General features: G+C 52.6%; 7 protein-coding genes across 7 annotated transcripts; 4 read left to right on the plus strand and 3 right to left on the minus strand.

Annotated features, from left to right (window-relative positions):
* Positions 1 to 507: 507 nt before the first annotated feature.
* On the plus strand, positions 508 to 1,467 carry BOS1 (golgi SNAP receptor complex member 2 family protein; the record flags this gene model as incomplete). Its single annotated transcript, XM_041684477.1, has 4 exons — positions 508 to 510; positions 599 to 698; positions 771 to 952; positions 1,021 to 1,467. 4 exons carry the CDS (start codon positions 508 to 510, stop codon positions 1,465 to 1,467), a joined length of 732 nt encoding a protein of 243 aa, XP_041538658.1.
* Positions 1,468 to 2,237: 770 nt separating this feature from the next.
* MDH1 (malate dehydrogenase) lies at positions 2,238 to 3,553 on the plus strand (the record flags this gene model as incomplete). The annotated part of the gene is made up of 5 exons (XM_041684478.1): positions 2,238 to 2,303; positions 2,383 to 2,500; positions 2,583 to 2,732; positions 2,800 to 2,894; positions 2,960 to 3,553. The coding sequence occupies 5 exons, from the start codon at positions 2,238 to 2,240 to the stop codon at positions 3,551 to 3,553; spliced, it is 1,023 nt and encodes a 340-aa protein (XP_041538659.1).
* Positions 3,554 to 4,771: 1,218 nt separating this feature from the next.
* AKAW2_11940A (uncharacterized protein) lies at positions 4,772 to 7,922 on the minus strand (the record flags this gene model as incomplete). The annotated part of the gene is made up of 3 exons (XM_041684480.1): positions 4,772 to 4,930; positions 4,989 to 6,889; positions 6,944 to 7,922. 3 exons carry the CDS (start codon positions 7,920 to 7,922, stop codon positions 4,772 to 4,774), a joined length of 3,039 nt encoding a protein of 1,012 aa, XP_041538660.1.
* A 2,024-nt stretch (positions 7,923 to 9,946) lies between these two features.
* On the plus strand, positions 9,947 to 10,808 carry AKAW2_11941S (uncharacterized protein; the record flags this gene model as incomplete). Its single annotated transcript, XM_041684481.1, has 3 exons — positions 9,947 to 10,039; positions 10,116 to 10,448; positions 10,536 to 10,808. The coding sequence occupies 3 exons, from the start codon at positions 9,947 to 9,949 to the stop codon at positions 10,806 to 10,808; spliced, it is 699 nt and encodes a 232-aa protein (XP_041538661.1).
* Positions 10,809 to 10,949: 141 nt separating this feature from the next.
* AKAW2_11942A (uncharacterized protein) lies at positions 10,950 to 13,595 on the minus strand (the record flags this gene model as incomplete). Its single annotated transcript, XM_041684482.1, has 2 exons — positions 10,950 to 10,962; positions 11,146 to 13,595. 2 exons carry the CDS (start codon positions 13,593 to 13,595, stop codon positions 10,950 to 10,952), a joined length of 2,463 nt encoding a protein of 820 aa, XP_041538662.1.
* A 354-nt stretch (positions 13,596 to 13,949) lies between these two features.
* Positions 13,950 to 14,240, plus strand: AKAW2_11944S (uncharacterized protein; the record flags this gene model as incomplete). Its single annotated transcript, XM_041684483.1, has 1 exon — positions 13,950 to 14,240. One exon carries the CDS (start codon positions 13,950 to 13,952, stop codon positions 14,238 to 14,240), a length of 291 nt encoding a protein of 96 aa, XP_041538663.1.
* A 302-nt stretch (positions 14,241 to 14,542) lies between these two features.
* VAM6 (putative vacuolar morphogenesis protein AvaB) lies at positions 14,543 to 17,932 on the minus strand (the record flags this gene model as incomplete). Its single annotated transcript, XM_041684484.1, has 4 exons — positions 14,543 to 14,585; positions 14,635 to 15,120; positions 15,167 to 15,275; positions 15,322 to 17,932. 4 exons carry the CDS (start codon positions 17,930 to 17,932, stop codon positions 14,543 to 14,545), a joined length of 3,249 nt encoding a protein of 1,082 aa, XP_041538664.1.
* Between the last annotated feature and the right edge of the window lie 370 nt (positions 17,933 to 18,302).

The raw sequence follows: 18,302 nt of genomic DNA on the forward strand, positions 1-18,302 counted from the left end.
CCCTAATGGATTGATCTCCTCTTAGCACAGCAGCCGTCGTAAGAATGAGGGCATGAAGTATTCTGCGGTGATCGCAAAGGCGAAGACATTGTCCCACGCGGGGTAGACAATTGCAAAAGAAAAAAGAAAATTCAAATGACGTAGACTGTAGAGTCGAGAGCTTTTAGTCACATCTCTAGCTTCCTGCATGGACTTAGTTTTGCTCGGACCGAGCTGAAGCGGGTCAGGCCGCACGAATGGCTGCAGTGGCAGGGGCGGTCAGCGCCGTCAGAATCGTGGCCTCTGCAAGAACATGTGGCCTTGGCCAGCATCATTGTTAGCCTGATATAGAAGGTCTCTCCTGACACGTCGCTATTTCTCGGTGCCGACTCCTAAACATTCCGCAGACTTGCTCACAGTTTTTGTACTCTTGGGAAGAAATTAGCACCTGCAAACCCAAGCTATACCTCTCCTTTTGCGGCCAGCATTGTATACAGCGCACTCACCCGATAGGGTACACCGCACAAAATGGTAAGTCGTCTCCGACCTCAAGATGTGAAGCCTCAATTTGAGGGATTATGTTTATGCCTGATGGGAGCTTACATTGTCTATTGTTCAGAATTCCCTCTTCAATTCCGCCCTCAAGCAGTCATCTGCTATCCGCCGTGACCTGGACACATTCTCCCAATCGCCAGCTACCTCATCTGCCGCACTACAAGGTATGTTTCGAAACTGGTACTTGTAGAGGCTCCACTACGCGACAGAGGGAGCTAAGCTCATGTGCATTATAGGACAAATCGCTGCTTCGCTAGCATCGCTATCACGCACCGTTGATGACTATTCTGCCCTGTCCAAGAAGGAATTGATTCCAGAGAAGCAAGAGAAGGCATTCGAACGAGTCAAGAATTTCCGATCAGAACTGGCAGATTACCGGCAACACTTTGATCGACTACGGAAAGAACGGGAGGAAGCTGTAAGAATACCACTCGCATTTTCGAGCAGCGTTGAGAGTTACTGTTACTGACCATGGTTTGTCTACAGCAATCCGTCACCAACCGCAACGAGCTCCTCGGTCGACGCCCTCATCACACAGCTACACCGGAGAACCCATATGCCCAATCATCCCTCCCTCAGTCCTCCGCGTTCGCTCCTTCCTCATCACGATCGGGACTCAGCTTTGGAGCTTCGCCGGCCGACTACAACCGGGAAACACATGCGCTTCGTGAACAAAGCTTCCTAGCGAGCACCAACACCCAGATCGACGAGTTTCTTGATCGGGGTCGTGCTGTGCTGGCGGATTTGGGACAACAGCGTGAAGTGCTGAAAGGCACGCAGCGTCGACTATACAGCGTTGCGAACACACTGGGTGTCAGCGGCGACACAATCCGCAGGGTTGAGCGTCGCGCAAGACAAGACAAGTGGATCTTCTGGGGCGGAGTGGTGCTATTCTTCCTGTTCTGTTGGGCTGTCCTGCACTTCTTGCGATAGTTGTGGTACATATTTCTTTTCATTCCCCTTTATATTGTTTTTTTTTTTTTTGCTTTTACCCCTTACCTTTCTGGGACTATTGTGATTTGGTGCTTGGGTTGTCTTACAAGCGCAGGCGTTTGGAGCGCATTGGCAGAGGTGGAACTTATTGCGCATTATTGTATGTACTTGTGTGTGTGGATGTGGTGATGGCTAGTAGTCTATATGTAGTCCCTGCAACAGGACTGATTAGATTCGCTGTCCCCGTGCGCAATGGGAATTGGTTTGAGTGTGGAGTAATCCAGAAGTAGTGCGCTGTAGACAAGGAAGACGGACGGGTGGATGGAAAAGGTTGGGGGGGACGTGGCCATCGGTTAATTTAGGGACCATGGAGCAGATCCCATAGCAACGTGGCAATGAAAGCAATTGTCTAGAGAGGTTTAATTCAATTTAAATTTACAAAAGTAAAAAGACTATCATTGGCATCGGAGAACCATTGACGACCAGCATACTATGAGGGTCGGTAGGACGGAACCGGAGCAAGTCGCTAGGCAAGTGGACAGACAAGGCAAGCACGACAAGATGATCCGATGGCTGCCGTGGGGATCGGAAACGGAGCCATTTAGCCGCCCCAAAATCCTTCGCGCTCACCGGCCACCGACGGCTTCTCCCTTCTTCTCCTTCTTCTCTCTCTTCCTTCCTCTCCATCGCAATTGTTTCTCTTCTTTCCTCCCCATCTCCTCATCCTTCTTCCAGATAGATCTACCTCTAGTCTATCCTTCACAGTCAAGATGTTCGCTGCTCGTCAGTCCCTCAACCTCCTCCAGAAGCGTAGCTTCTCCGCTTCTGCCAGCCAGGTGTGTAGCCCCAAATAAAAAACAACATTGCCTCGGAGCTCTCTTGTTCACTTGCTAACCATCGCAATTTCCATCTCAGGCCTCCAAGGTTGCCGTTCTCGGTGCCGCCGGTGGCATTGGCCAGCCCCTGTCCCTGCTCATGAAGCTCAACCCCCTTGTCACTGACCTCGCCCTCTACGATATCCGCGGTGGACCTGGTACGTCGCACAGCTTCTCCCTTCCCTCCAGTTTGAAACGCCCATCCGATCATCGGAGTCGACTAACAGAACCCTCAAACAGGTGTCGCTGCCGATGTCAGCCACGTCAACACCAACAGCACCGTTAAGGGCTACGAGCCTACCCCCTCTGGCCTCCGCGATGCTCTCAAGGGCTCCGAGGTTGTCCTCATCCCTGCCGGTGTTCCCCGCAAGCCCGGCATGACCCGTGATGGTATGCGCTGGACCACTTCAAAATTATAAAGGCACGAGCGTCAGAGTACTGATCACGCCTGTCACAGACCTCTTCAACACCAACGCCTCCATTGTCCGCGACCTCGCCAAGGCCGCCGCTGAGGCTGCTCCCGAGGCTAACATCCTCGTCATCTCCAACCCCGTACGTTGTTCTCAAATCACCACCAAAAATTCTCGAACCTTGCACTAATCAGGTAACCCCCCTAGGTCAACTCTACCGTCCCCATCGTTGCCGAGGTCTACAAGTCCAAGGGTGTCTACAACCCCAAGCGCCTCTTCGGTGTCACCACCCTGGACGTTGTCCGTGCCTCCCGCTTCATCTCCCAGGTCAAGGGCACCAGCCCCGCCAACGAGAACGTCACCGTCATCGGTGGCCACTCCGGTGTGACCATCGTTCCCCTCCTCTCCCAGTCCAACCACCCCGACATCTCCGGCACCGTCCGTGACGAGCTGGTCAACCGCATCCAGTTCGGTGGTGACGAGGTTGTCAAGGCCAAGGACGGTGCTGGTTCCGCCACCCTCTCCATGGCCATGGCCGGTGCTCGCTTCGCCGACTCCCTCCTCAAGGCCGCCAACGGCGAGAAGGGCATCGTCGAGCCCACCTTCGTTGAGAGCCCTCTCTTCAAGGACCAGGGTGTTGACTTCTTCGCCTCCAAGGTCGAGCTCGGCCCCAACGGTGTTGAGAAGATCCACGAGGTTGGCCCCGTCAACGAGTACGAGCAGGGTCTCATCCAGACCGCCCTCGGTGACCTCAAGAAGAACATCCAGAAGGGTGTTGACTTCGTCAAGGCCAACCCTTAAATGGTTTTGGGACTTGCTTGAAGAAGGAACCAAATTGCAATACCTCTCTGCAGCCGCTTTTCCTCCCTGTATAACAGTCTTGTGATAATCCATACCCACTTCCCGCCCCCTATGCACATCCCCATCTCGCATGTGGCTTTTATATCGGAGGAAATGTAGCTGCGGAAACTCGCATAGCAATGAGTTTTTTTGAGGAGCCTGGGTTTGCCAGGGGAGATGGACATGAACGTGTATTTCCTATAAATAAGAAAAATCTAATGATTCAATGTCTAGTTTTTGTAGCCAATCCTTGGTACTTGTAGGATTCAGAACTGCACCTTGGTCTATTTACTACCTCTCCTACAATTGCCTCGGCTGCACCAAGAAAACCGAACCCGTGGCTTAAAACTCAATCACCGAGTTCAACCACTCAGCCAGTCCGACCCAACCGCTTGTGACGAATCAACCACAAAACAAATGAAACAGAATAATTGAAAAGGATGAAACATCTATAACTAGTAATAGTAAGAGGATCAGTAACTCTAATAGTGAATATATATATAATACTCTATGTCTATTCCCTCCTGCACCAACAACATCCACTCCGAGTCTTTTGAGTCATCAATTTATATTCTACTTTAGTAGTAGTAGTAGTAGTAGTAGAACAGTTAGAGGTGTGAATCATGCATCGTATCTTATTCTTATCCTGGGACTTTGTTTCTGACTACAGTGATCATTATTCATTATGTTTTGGTAGATTACTAGATGCAGTGGTAATGCACTTGCGGCCGGCCGGCCGGTTAGGTATTTGATGCTGAATACTGAACACTATACATACAGTCTTGATGGTTCTGTTTGAAGCATCTACGGTTAGTATGATAGAAAATACATAAGGGTAGTAAGTTAAGAGTGGGGTATTTCGTTTCTCATTGTATTCCAGAATGTTAACTAGTAATAGTTGTTATCTTGTCATCATCCTTGTCATCATCATCACGGGGTCGTCCACAGCAGCAGGCGCAGGTGCAGGTGTCAAAAATCAACATCAACAGGAATAAAACAACGCATAGAAGACAGATCTTTGGCAGTAGGCGACACGCAAAATAAAATCTTGCTTCATACGAAGGGGTAGTTTGGTCAAATTGCAATCAGAATAGACGAAGAATGGAAAAATGGGGATAGATCATAGTCTTCGCTCGAAACGATACACCGATACGATAATGCAAGCCAGATGGAAATTGACTAGGTATAACTTCTCATAGCATCGAGGTATCCTGACCCTCCGCGAAGGTCTCGATCGAAGGTTTCGGCGACCTCCAGGACACGTCGGATGTGTTCCATGGATAGAGGGTTTTGCTCGTTAACAGCCAATGCTTGGGCTGTGCGGACGGAGTTTTTGATCTAGAAATAGATGAGTTAGTATCGGTACATGTTCCGTAGGCTGTATGGGGGATCTTACCTGACGCCCGTTGAGATTATGGCGAGCTAATAGATCAAAGTCCTTTTCTGTGAACGTGGCGGTCTCCACGCCCTCCTTGGCCTGCACCCGCTCCAAGAACATCTTCCAGACGCTACGCTTCGCTTTCGTGGTGAGTTCACCGTAGCGCAGAGCGACGTGAATGCGGGATTGGAAGGCGTCATCAAATGTCTCGACGCGGTTGGTGGTCAGGAAGAGAATACCCTGGAAGTACTCCAACAACCGCAGGAAGATGCTGACTAGGGCATTGCGGTGAATGTCCTGGATGGTACGCTTCTCCAGGAAGATGTCGGCTTCATCGAGCAGCAGAACGGCGCCCCAGGAATGTGCGATGTCAAGGATCTTGTTCAGCTCTGCTTCAAGGGTGCGCGGATCGGTGCCCAGCTCACCCGCGCTCACCATGTAGAGCGGGCGTTTGAGGAGCTCTGCGATGCCTTCGGCAGTAAGGGTTTTACCAGTACCGGGAGGTCCGTGGAGCACGGCCACGAGACCCTTGCCCTTGCCTTGGATGACATCGTCGATGTTCTGGGCCGCGCGGAAGGTGTGCGATTCGACCAATGCCTTGACGATGGACTTCTGGTTGTCGGGGAGGACCAGTGAATCAAAGGCATCTTCGTTCCATTCAATCTCACTGATGCCTGAAATGCTGAACTCAAGCCACAGCTTCTCACTGAAGGCGAAGCCGAGTACCACGGGGCTTGCGATGAGGAGCTCCTCTTCGGTGAATTCGCGGTCGGAGGGGTCCGCGACTTCGTCCATGTTCTCCTTGACAATTTCATTGCCGTTCTCATCCAGCTCAACCTCGACGACGTGCGGCTTGCCCTCCTTGTCCCGTACCACTTTGAATAGGAGTTGAGGGGTGTCTGAGTCGCGCGGTTGCCCGTAGGTTTGTTCTGATTCTGAGTCGGACAGAATACAGCAGCATCCATTGTTGCTGCCATCATCGTCGGAGCCGTCAAGGTAGTCGGGGTCCTTGGGACGGACGGTGCTGATGGGGTAGTTGGGATTGATGCGCCGGTGGATGGCGGGATCAACCATGACACGGCCGTTGATGTTGACCTTGATGACGGACCGCTTCTTTTTGTAGAAAGCCATACCCTTGTGATACCGGTAGTTCATTCCTCGCAGCGCCACGAATTTCTTACCACGCTCGATCAGCTTGGCTTTAACGCTTTCGGCTTCGCGATGATACTTGAGTGGATAACAGCTCAGACTGGTGATTTTGCGGGCACCCTTGAAGGACTCCACCTCGGCGGCCATGGTTCCCATACCGAATGCTTTGCCATCGTACTCGAGGTAGCGACCCTCGATGCTGTACCATTGACCTTTCATAAACGAGGACTCCTTGGTCGCGTACTCGATCTTGAAGGCACGGGGCTCATCCTGGTTTCCGTAGGTAGAGGAGTAGGCGACGGTGTTGGGCTTGAAGATGGCCCATAGAAGATCAAAGGTAATCATGCTGGAGTCCAACAGAGGGTAGAGGGTCTTTTTGGTCTCGGCATAGTCGGTGTCCAGATACTTGACGAGCACCTTGAGATGTGATGCTTTGATTTCGGCGAGCTTGCGGGCTTTCTTCTTCTTTTCGGTCTTGGCCAGCTGCCGGAGATCTTTCATGTACTGCCGCGTCTCCTCAAGGTAGAGGAAGAGCATGTTGGGATCGACAACCGCCGTCTCCTGCACCAAGCTGACGCCCTTGACTCCATCCATGACCTTGGACAGCGCATCGCGCAGGTACTTGCTCTTGAGGTCTACGACAGTTTCCAGATACTTGTTGTCCCAGTCGAACTTGCGGCGCACGGTGAAGAGGTATTGGTCCCACTCGTTTGCATCGGGGTCGTCGACCGTCTCGGTCAGCTTGAAGTTATGAATCGTATTGTCCCACACTGTAGAATTATGTGTCAGCTAGATCAAGACGAGGAAAGATGAAGGAGACGCACGCTGATCTACACGCTTAAAGGCAATCTTCGAGGCAGCCTTCTTGCGCCCCTTGGACTTTTGCGAGCTCCCTTTCTGGCCGTCAGTGTTACCGTCACCCGAGCCACGCCTGCCTCGGCCTTTGCGACGCCCATCGGCCAACTTGACTCGCAAGGAAGCCAACTTTTGCTTGGCTAACAGAAGGGCGAGCTCGTCGGCGTCGGCATCCTCGTCCGCATCGTCATCGTCGTCTTGTTGCTCTTCGGAAGAGTCATCCTTGGAGCGCGACTTCTTGGTGGTCTTCTTCGCCTTTAGCTTGGCGACCAGCTTCTTCAGGGTCTTTTCATCAAGAGACGAATCGGAGTCGCTACTATCCTCGAGATCGGAATCGGATTCCGATTCAGTCTGGTGCGACCGGCTCTTCTTCTTACGGCTCACACTTTTGAGCGATTTCTTGATCTTGTTCTTGGCCCGGCGGCGACGCTGTTTGCGATCCGACTCCGCGTCGGACTCCGAGGCCGACTGAGCGTCTTCGTCGTCGGAGGTAGATTCCGCGCTGGATTCCTCGGACGAGGCGTTTAGTTCCGACGAGCTGTCATCGCTGGGGGTAACAATGGAAGCGGCTTTGCGGTGAGACTTTTTCTTTTTCGAGCGGTTGGGATCCTGGTCTTTTGCAGCATGCTTGGAACACACGGACTTTTTGGGCACGGGATCGGAGACAGAGACGGGAGCTTTGGGGTCGGACTTCACTGGGGGAGCATCGACGGGCGGGTCGGCGTCAAGCTTGGATTCGGGGGAGGAGGAGACGGGGCCACTAGCGTCGGCCATGGTGGTACCAGTCACAGCGGTCGTAGTACTGCTGGAGTCGCTGGTGGTGGCAGGGAGTGGAGCTGAGCCAGGGACCGGGACGGGCACAGGCCCACTGTTGTTGGAGCTTGGGTCGCGCTGAGTCTCGAGCTCAGTTTGCTGGGGGGAGGATTGGGAATCAGTGGGGATGGTCATGGCCAGTGAGGAGAGAAATTGGGATTATATGGAGGGAATATATGAAGTGATGGAGAAAGTGCAGAAGAAAAGAAGGAAGAAAGATACACAGGTGAGGATGGATGAATGATGATGATGAAGAGTAGTGATATGGGGTAAATGGGAGAGAGTGGATGAGGGTAGTTGGTGGAAGGGAAGAAGTTTGGGGGAGAATGCCGTGGATGGGGAAATGGGAGAAAGAGAGGAAGAGAATGAGAGAATGAGAGAATGAGGAGAGAGCCAGACTCACATACTCGGATGCCTAAGAAATAAAAAGTATCCTCGCTTGCAAGAGCGCCTTGCGTGTTGGCCCAGCAGATGGCGGTGTGTGCTGCCTGACCACCCAAGATGAGAGAGGAAGCAGAAGAAGTAGTAGTGGTAGTAGAAGAAGAAGAAGGGAAGAGAAAAGAAGGAAAGTGAACAAGGGAGCAAACAAAAAATGACAGGCAGATCGACGAACAAAAGTAATTAAATAAATAAATAACCCCAAGAGTGAGGCGATTGATTGTGACTGACTGAGAGCAATGATGCCTGTTCAAAGTTGCTCTCTGCCTGCTGCATAAATAAATCCAGTAAAACTACTTACACCCTAAAAGAAAGAAACTCGCCGGATTGGGGAAGAGGCTGGGATAGCTTCAGAAACTGGCAGTGCCAATCACAATATGCAAATCTCACCGGGTCAGCAAATGCATCAGGATTGGATTGTCACCCTGCCAGACGCTTGGGGAAAAGAAAAGTGGCACAGACTTCCGAGCCCTCCAAACCCAAACAGCCATTCAGCCGCAGGATCATCAACTGGATCATCTCGCGCAGAAGTCTTAGAGGGAGAGCCATCCCCGGTCACCGACATTTTGCCCAACGTGCGTGTGTCTCACATGCGCTGTCAGTGCAGTTTCCAGTCACGCTTGGGGATGGAAAGTTGACCCAATATTCAGATGGGATGATCATCCCGATGGAATACTACTAGTAAGTAGTAAGTAGTAAAGTAGTCACGGAATAACAGGCAGAAGCAGGCAGTGACATACTACTACTCGACTAAAGTTAGAATGAGGAGTCATACTGACCCTTCATGAACACTGACAGGCAAGCCTGGCTCGTATTCGTCCGAGTTCTGACCAACTGATATTCTCCGTTCCAGTTCCAGATCCCTGTCTGCCTGCAGCTGAACCAGGTGAAGAATCCCGACTCCATTGCAATGCCCCGGGTGTCCTTCCGCGGCAAAGTACCCCGGCTCCGTACTTTTGTACCGTCAACCCTAAGCAACATCCATGTTGTCTTCCAACCGAGAGTTTGAGATCTCGAATTAAGATGCTTACTCGCATTCTATACAATACAACTATATGTTCCTACTACTAATAACAGGGTAGACATTACAGCGAGCATACTCTACAGGTATACATTGGGTCAATATGAGACTGAAAACACTATTGATAGTATGCAAATATGTGGATGATCCCGATATCTCCAGATACTTACCCCGGAGTATGCCTACACAAGCCAGTAAACTTGACGTTGTTACATCTACCAAAATCAACTTCAATTGTCATCTATACCTAGTATCTAGCATCACCGCTTTCAAGCGTAGTGCTCCATAGTTGTATACACTGCACTCACCTCTCCTTCATCTAAACGCAGATACTCCTAGTATAGTAGACTACAGAATGAGTCCACCATTCTTACTACCAACAATCCACACCCAAACAACTACACCTAATATCAAGATACATAACACATAGACCACAACACTCCCCAAACCCTGGGTAGTTCCTACCAACCCAACCCAGCTGATCCACAACTACAATTCACTTCCCAAGAACAGAACAGAAGAAGTCAAATCACTTCACTGTCACAGCAACACTGACAGAACAGATCACTTTCATATTGTTCATCCCCTTATGCCACTCTCATCATCCCATTCCCATTCTCATTCCCACCTCCCTCCATCATCCCATACCACCACCCATTACCATTACCCACAACCACAAATAACAAGACATCAAACTAAGATGTCACCCACCTTCACCCCAGTCAACAATACCCCCGTCCACAAGAACGGCACTGCTCCAAAGACCCCTACCAAGAAAACCAACGTGGCAATGGTAAGTACTATACATACACCCACATAAAACCATACCATATACACACACACAACTAACTAAGATAAACCCATAATAGACCCCCAAAACCCCTACTCCAACTACAACCTCTACCACCAACAGCAAAAAACGCCTCACCCCATCCTCCCCCACCCCAACCAGCAACACCACCCCCAACAACAACAACAAACGTACTAAACCTCGCACCCCCCTCCCACCCATCCCAACGACCCTCGCCTCCGCCAGCGCCTCCGACCTCCTCATCCTCCGTCTCCGGGACGAATCCTCCACGCCCTGGACTGCCATCAACCAGGCATGGACGGACCTCACGGGGATCAGTGTGGGCGGGTCGACCCTCCGAGCGAGGTACAATACCATGAAGAAGAATTTTGTGGTGGTGGATCCGGGTGATGTATTCTCCCCATTCTATAGTACTATACATGTAATCTTTGGGGGGAGGAAGTAGGGGTTGGCTAATGTGTGTATTACTATGTGACAGGAAGCGAAGATCCTCCAAGCTAAGAAGGATGTTGAGGGACGATTGGAGACGGAAAAGTGGAGATTGATTGCTGAGGAGGTGGGAAAGGCTGGTGGGGGAACTTATCCCGGGGAGTCTTTGAGGAAGTATGTGAGGGAGATGGAGAAGGGGATGAAGGGGGGTGCGGCTGCTGTTGCTGCTGCTGCTGCGAATGGTGGTGGTGATCATGGTGATGATGAGGGTGAGGAGGATGTTGATGATGACGATGTGAAGATGGAGATTGAGGAGGATTAGCTGAGTTATGGTTATGGCGGGCTACGGCTATGGCTTCTTCTGCTGTTGAGCTTGCTAGGTGGGTATTGGGAAGTCATAAAGTGACAGACAAGACATACAGCTGGCATCCATTCAAGATAAGGATAGTCAATCAATGCTAGTTTACTCCAATTCTCTGTACTCGAGGTATCATAATCAAAATGAAAGTAAAAAAAAAAAAAAAAAAAAAAAAAAAAAAAAAAAAAAAAATCACAACACACTTAATTCCCGACGCCCGTAATCCTCCATCCCATCCCTCATATAATCATCACTGTCTGTGCGGGCTACTATCGCCGGCCGGATCTTCGTCCCTACGAACCCACGCCGGTCTCGTCCCGTGCGTCCGCGGCCTAGCCAGTTATGCTTCAGCTCCTTGCTCAGGAGCTCGATCTGCTCTTGTGCTCGATCGCCGGTTTGCACGCTGGCCAACACGCTGACGCACTGGAGCATCCGTCCCACCGTCTCGGTGATGATGTGTGACGTGTCTGTGTGCGACGGCCGGTGGATGATACTGGGCCGTTGCGTCGGTGACGAGAATGACTGGAAGATCAGCTGGTCCGGGTTGGACGTGTTGGAAGCCGCCCGGCTGCGGTTGCAGTCTAGTGAGTCAGACGAGTAGCTGTTGGCGGCGTTGAGGAGCGTCGACGATTGCGAGCTGTAGCTGCCGAACCCGCCGTCCAGCGAGGCCGATGTCGTCGGCCGTGCGCTGTTGCTGCTGCTCTTGGTCGTGACGCTCAGCGCTGCCGTGCCGAGCTTGATGCTGTCCAGACTCAAACGGGAGAAGGTTGCCTTTAGCACGTCATACCGGTAGAGGATGACCATGTCGCGGAAGGCAATCAGAACGAGATTGCGCACGTCCAGCTCGCAGCCGGGGTACTCGCCGTTGAATGTGGATGACCAGAACTCACTGGCTTCTCGGCGGTTCATCACGGATCCGCATCCCTTGAACTCAAGGTCTAGGGGCAGAAAGACAGCTTGGATGAAGGGCAAGATCGTGCCAAACACAAGCATCCAGACTTGTACCAGATGAGGGACCAGCTTCTCATCAGGAATGCCGTTCAGCGTATGGTTCAAAGATGCACACCCTGTCTCTAATAGCTCGCGCAAGTCGTCTACCACGGCGGTGGGCATGCGTTTCTGGACGCACCGCTGAATATGGATGAGAACCAGTTTGTTCAGATCCTCGATGGCGATGCGAACATCCTCTCCGTCAAAAATAACCATAAGCTTGGCCTTGAGAAAGTCCCACGCATCTTCCGGCGTCATGTTATTCAGTCCAAAACCCTGGAGGGTCTCTCGAAGCGCTGCCTCTGCCAGAACCCCCGTGGAGCTGCCCAGCGACGACGGCCCTGCAAACGTCCCCGGCGCAGGTCCCGACGAGTTGGCCACCCAGTCCAGCTGTTCCGACTCTAATGCTTTCTCTTCCTTCTTCTTATCTCGTAAACCGTGGAGCAGGTCCAAGCCGCTCACGCTTTTCCCAAACGTAGTCGTGACCGCACCAGGCGAAGCCGGGGTAAAAGAATACAGCGACTGAGGGGCATTCGGATCCGAAGGTTTCGAGTTACTCGACGCCGACGATAGCGGCAGGTTGTAATGATCATCTCGGTCTTTCAGCTTCAACTTCTGCCGCGACAAGAAGTGATGCTTGTGCTTATCCTTATCCTTCTCTTTCTCCTTCTCACTCCCCACCGGCTTATCGGCCGGAACCACCGTACTTGCCGACGCGTTCGACAAGTTGTAGAGTGACGAATTATTCGAGGGAAACGTATCAGCCAAGCTCGTCGTCGACGCACTCACGATCCGCGATAATCCTCCGCTCGGAAACCCCATCTTACTCGGCGACGGCAGGCCCCGGTCCTTGCTGATCCCGTCCTTATCCCGACTTATCCCAATATGCTTCGGTTTCGAGAATAGCTTCATCTTCGATTTCTCGCCCTTGTGCTTGTGCTCCCGCTCTACGGGCGGCTCCAGGCCGGGCGGCTGCAGCGCGGGATTCCGGGGAAACACCACATTTGCCGCCGTCGTTGCGGCATGTGTATTCCCATTCGTCGACCCACTCTGATATGATGCCCCAGATGCACTTCCCGCGCTTGTTGGGGGCGCAAACAACGGCGCTGGAGGCGGCGGGGGTGGAGGGGAAGCGCTTCCGTCTCGTCGGGACCGAGAACCGTCTTCTGACACACCCCGCACTGGCGGAGGACGCTTAGGAGGATTCTGAGGAGCGGTCTGCTGTTGCTGGAGCATGGCCGCCTGGGCTGCGATTCTGGAAGCGGAGATGGTAGCCTCAGAGGAGGATGCGGTGGGGAGGGATGGCTCGAAGAAGCCCTGCGAGTGGTGACGAGAGCGTCTCTGCAGTTCCGGCGGGCCACCACGACCCGACGGTTTCCTGCTCAGGATCTCACCATGAGGCATGAAGGAGACGGGAGATCGAATCGTAGAAGAAGAAGAGGAGGTAGTATTTGTGGTGGCGGTCGAGATGGGAGGAGGAGGAGGAGGAGCGGTGGTGTTGGCGGTGATGGATGAGGTACGTGGAGGACGAGGAGAGGAGGTCACCGACACGGCACCGGGATTGAGGGCAGAGTGACGCGGCGAGATGGTGGTCACATTGGAAGTAATCGACGAGGCATCACTGCCTGAGGAAGCAGGGCGGGCGTAGGAGAAGTCGTCGAAGGAGCGGCGAGGGGGCTGTGAAAGTGGATGAGGAGGAGGATGAGGAGGAAGAGGTGAGCGAGACGAGGATCGCTCGGGCGACACCGGCGAGCGCAACATGATGTGAGCGAATAGATGGCTTCGGAGACAATGCTATCGAGACACAGACCCCGAACCCATGATATGAGGGGAGGAGGAGAAAAGTCGTGCTGGCGGCGAAAACCAGTCAGTCTAGATCCCCTGGATTGATTGATTGCTTGTTTGGCTTTCAGCCGCCTTTGGGGAGGATCAGCGACCGAAAAGGCGCCCGGCCGGACGATCTTCGCTCGTGAAACAAATCCAGCGCAAAGCAAGTCTTCCCCTCCCGCCCGCACGTCCTTTCTTTCTCCAACTTTATCCATCCCACTTGATTCCTTCCCCGCGACATATTTCTTGATTATTATTTTATTTTCATCCTCCACGCAACTCCTCGCAATGTCTGCCAACAAGCTCCACGCTGCTTATGTCGCTCCCGACCAGTCTCGCACTTTCGAGCACAGCATTTCTTCCCCGCTCCCCTCCGCCGACGCCGTCCCTCAGAAGGTGACCTATCTCGCTGAACTACGCAAGCTCGTACCCACACTACAGAACGACATCAACGTGTTCCTGACCGAGCGCATGGAAGAGGACAAGAAGGCTGCCGAGGCACAGGGTCAAAAGGTCTCTGATAAGGAAGCCAAGGAGGAGGAAAACTACGGAGAGGAGGTTGTGGAAGAGGATGCTTGATTCGGCCACATCTGGAAGTGAGACGGCTGAGAGAAAGAGTGTGGATGCTACGGCTGACGAAGAACGAATCACGACTAAATAAATCATATGCATGGATCCTTGAATACCGCTATCCCGGGGTATCATCGTGTAGGAAAATGTCCGCCACTCCGGTATGCTTTCGTTGAACAAGACATGGCCAGGAAATGCGGAAGGAAGATCAAACAAAGCGAGAAAGAAAAGAAACCACGAAAAGCACAAAAAAAAAACCTCGAAACCGATACCACAGTAATCCACAACCTCTATATACACACAAATCAGGCTCAACGCATGCGATTGGCACAGCCAAGATGAACAACCGTGTTACTGCCTCCAGTTAGCCAGGCTCAAGTCAAAAGAGAATGGTGATACTCACTCCGGAAACACATTAATCACACTGCCTCCGATCCGCTTGTGGCAGATGCCGCAGACCCGTTCTTCGGTAATGGTGACATGTCGCGAGCGCGTCGATCGCCCGTCCGTCCCCTCTCCTACCAACAATTGCGCCTGCGTCTTGATGTCTTCTGCCTTTTGCAGGTTGGCCACGATCCGGCTCTCGTTAAGGATTGTGTTGGCGGCCCGCATACGGCCCTTGAAATAAAATTCGAGCTCTTTGACCGGGAGCGATTCCGGAATCAGATCCAGAGCAGACTTGGGTGGCAGCCGGGATCCATGTTTGGCCAGCACTTCAAGGGCGGGTCCGTACCGTGGCTTGTAGCCATGCGGCGGCGATAGATATAGAGACAATAGAGTCAAATAAATCGGTGGTTTGTCATCCTCATACGGCAGTAGAGATACACAGCGCGAAGCCGCTCCATCCGCAGCAGTTGTATCTTCCACTTTATGGAGATGATTACAATATCTGGACGGTCAGCAGATTTCAAGTAAATTCGATAAATGCAACTCACTCTTCAGCCTTGACGTAGTCCTCCAACTTGAACACGTAGATTTCCAGTGCCTGCCGGTGTTGTCCCATCTTGCTGAAGACAATCGCTCGTGCCTCGAAGAACTCGGGATCTGTCGCAAGTCAGCAACGCAATGTAAGCGCAAGAAGGGTACTTACCATCCCGGTCCAAACGATCTAGAATCTTAGCCGGAGAATACTGGGAGCTGGACTTGAGCATATTCAAGAACTTGCTCTGCCAATTAACATAGTCATCCAGACTCGAAAACTCCCATTCTTTCGCTTGATGCTTTTTCAGTCGTTCCAAGTAAAGGACGAGCAGTTTCTGATGCAAATCTGGTGTCATATCATTCAGTTCCCCAATGATATGCTCCAGGTATCGGACAGCCAGGTTGACATCAATGCCTTGCAGGAAGTCTAGCACGCGGTCTCTTGGCAGCGTCTCCGCGTTCTCAGTATCTGCTAGGAAAACCTCCATCCCCAGCTCAGGGTCCTGTCGTACCGGCCACTCAGCGAACTCGAGGATCAAGTCAATATGGTCTGGAGACAGATTTTGCAGATAATTGACTGTTCGCTTCGGTCCGTGCAGCTGCGGCGCCGTCTCTTCTTCCTCGTCGGCTTGTCCAAACTTCTGGAGTAGCTCCAACGCCTGCCGGTGCAGCTTCTTTCCATACAGAAAGTCAATCAGATCGTTGTGACGTCCCGTTTCCTCCAGCTTCTCCATGACTACATCTGGGTCACAGAAGTTGGCAATGCGGAATAATGACCCTGCCAGTGCTGGAATAGCGTACATGTACGCCCGGAAGAGAGTCGTGTCCACGAGCCTTGCCTTTTCCCGCAGCTTTTCCCCAAGATCATACTCACCCTCCGGATCAATGCTCAGCAGCTTCATGACCGAGTCCGTCAACGCATCGTTCGCGCTGTCCGTCGTCGCATCGACCACCTTCAGCGTGCCATCCGGGTTCAGGAAGCGCTGGAACCGCCTCCGCACATCCGCCAGATACCTTTGCAGGTCACGAACAGCCAGCTTGAGATCGGCCCCTTCCAGCGCCTTGTCACTCTTGGCCTCCTCGACGACCTTGCCCCGGATACTGCCCGCATCGCTGGCATCATCTGTCCGCGTCCGCAGAAGAGACATCACCGACGGAGCATGCGAGAGTGTCTTCGGCGCTGGCGCTTCCTCCGCAGCCGGCGCATCCGTTGGGCTATTGTTCTCTTGCGTCTTAGACTGGCTGTCTGTCGTCCCATCTTCGGACTCCTCCGGCTCCTCGACAATCGACGACAGCTCCCCGGCGATGATCTTCGGATACAGTCGTATGACCGTCTCCGGGGGCGCAGATATCTCCGTGAATAAATCCATCGAATCAGTATACTTTCGCATCTTGAACAGCCCCTCAGCCTTCTCCAGCTTAATCTGGCGCAGCCGGCCCTGCTTATCCCTCAGCAGGGCATCCTCCAGCATACTAGCCAGACTGATCGCCTCGTCCAGATACCCCTTCTCGACCAGCGAGTCAATCTGCGTATCATAACTCAGCGCCTCCATCCGCCATATCGTCCGATCACTCGCCACCAAGAAGCCCTTCCCAGCATGCGCCAGACTAATTGTCGGCTGCGGGATATGCATAATACTGGCAGACGGTAACGGCACCGACTGCAACAGTGACAACGTCTCCGGATTCCGCACCTCCAACACTCCCTTCGAAGCATCATGCAGCGCCAACAGAAACGGATACGAATACCCTATATCCGCCGGCGCATGACTCCACGGAATCTGCCTCCTCCCCAGCGAATTTCCCTGCACATCAATAAAGTGCGTATTGATAACCTTCGCCAGCAACACCTGACCCTCCTTCAACCTCGTCGCCAACGGCTTCGGCGCACTGCCCCCAAGCCCCATATAACTCATACTGGCGACTCCCACCCCGGCCAGTCTCCCCGTACTCTCCTGACCCCCTAACCCCCCTATCCCAGACGGACCAGTCAAATCCGTAACCGTCCCACCATCCCCCTCAATATCAACCATCACAAACCCAGATCCCAACCCAGCCACCAGCCTTGTCCCAGACACCCACGTCAGCGTCTTAATCCCGCTCACCAGCGTCATCTCCATAGGCCCGCCCGCTTCCATCTCCATATCCCTCCACACCCACACCATTATCTTCCTCTTCACCGCCACCGCCACCCTCGACACAATAGCAGGCACGCCCGTTTCGGAATCATTCTCAATATTCGACGTCACCGCAAACGTCGTCGCCCCCTTCGTCTTCCCCAATTGCTCCTGCAACGAATACGTCCCCAGATCATGCAACGACACATATCCCCCGGACAGAGAAACAAGCACCTTGGCCTCCTTAATCAACGCCAACTGCTCGATCTTGTACCTCGAGAACTTTTCCACTTCGCGGAGTAGCTCCGTGGGTTTCTTGCTATGCTGTTGTTGTTGTTCCCGGTTCCCGTTCGTAGTCCCATTCGCGATTATCCCCGTCTCTGCATTGCCGTTGCCGTTGCCGTTTCCATGTGGTTGTTGATGTTGCTCGGTATTATCTTTCTTCCCCTTCCCCTTCCCATCACCATCCTGCTGCTGCCGCACCTCCCCTTCTCCCCCCCCTCCTCCTTCTTCTTCTTCCTCTTCATTCACCCGATATATCCTCAAACTCCCATTATTCAGCCCCGCCAGGACGCGATCCCCATACGCCAGCACGGACTCGATCCGTGATCGGTCGCGCGGTTTGAGTTCCACGAGCGGACGGGCCGTGAATGCGGATAACATCGTCGTCGTCGAGAATATTTAACCCCCTGTCTGTCTTTTGCTCTCTTCTGCGAATGTATGTATGTATGTATGTGTTGTGTATATATTCAAGAAGTATCGGTAGGCGTATAGTGTAGGGCGGTGTGGTGGCTAGCTAGCTAGCTAGCTAGCTCGGTATGTTGTGGAGGATGGATTGCTCGGGAGGTAGGCAGATAGGTAGGTAATGCGCCGTTCGCGATCGCGAGTTAGGTTCATGTCATGTCGTGGGTGTGAGAATGTGCAATTAGTCTCTCGGTGGAAAAAGGGTGGAGTTAGAAGGTGGAGGTGGGTGTCATGATTTGGGTGTTCGTTGTATGTAGGTGTGTAGGTGAGTGATGTGGTGCGGTGGTTG

This window comes from Aspergillus luchuensis, chromosome 1, assembly GCF_016861625.1.
Source record: "Aspergillus luchuensis IFO 4308 DNA, chromosome 1, nearly complete sequence".
NCBI classification, from domain to species: domain Eukaryota; kingdom Fungi; phylum Ascomycota; class Eurotiomycetes; order Eurotiales; family Aspergillaceae; genus Aspergillus; species Aspergillus luchuensis.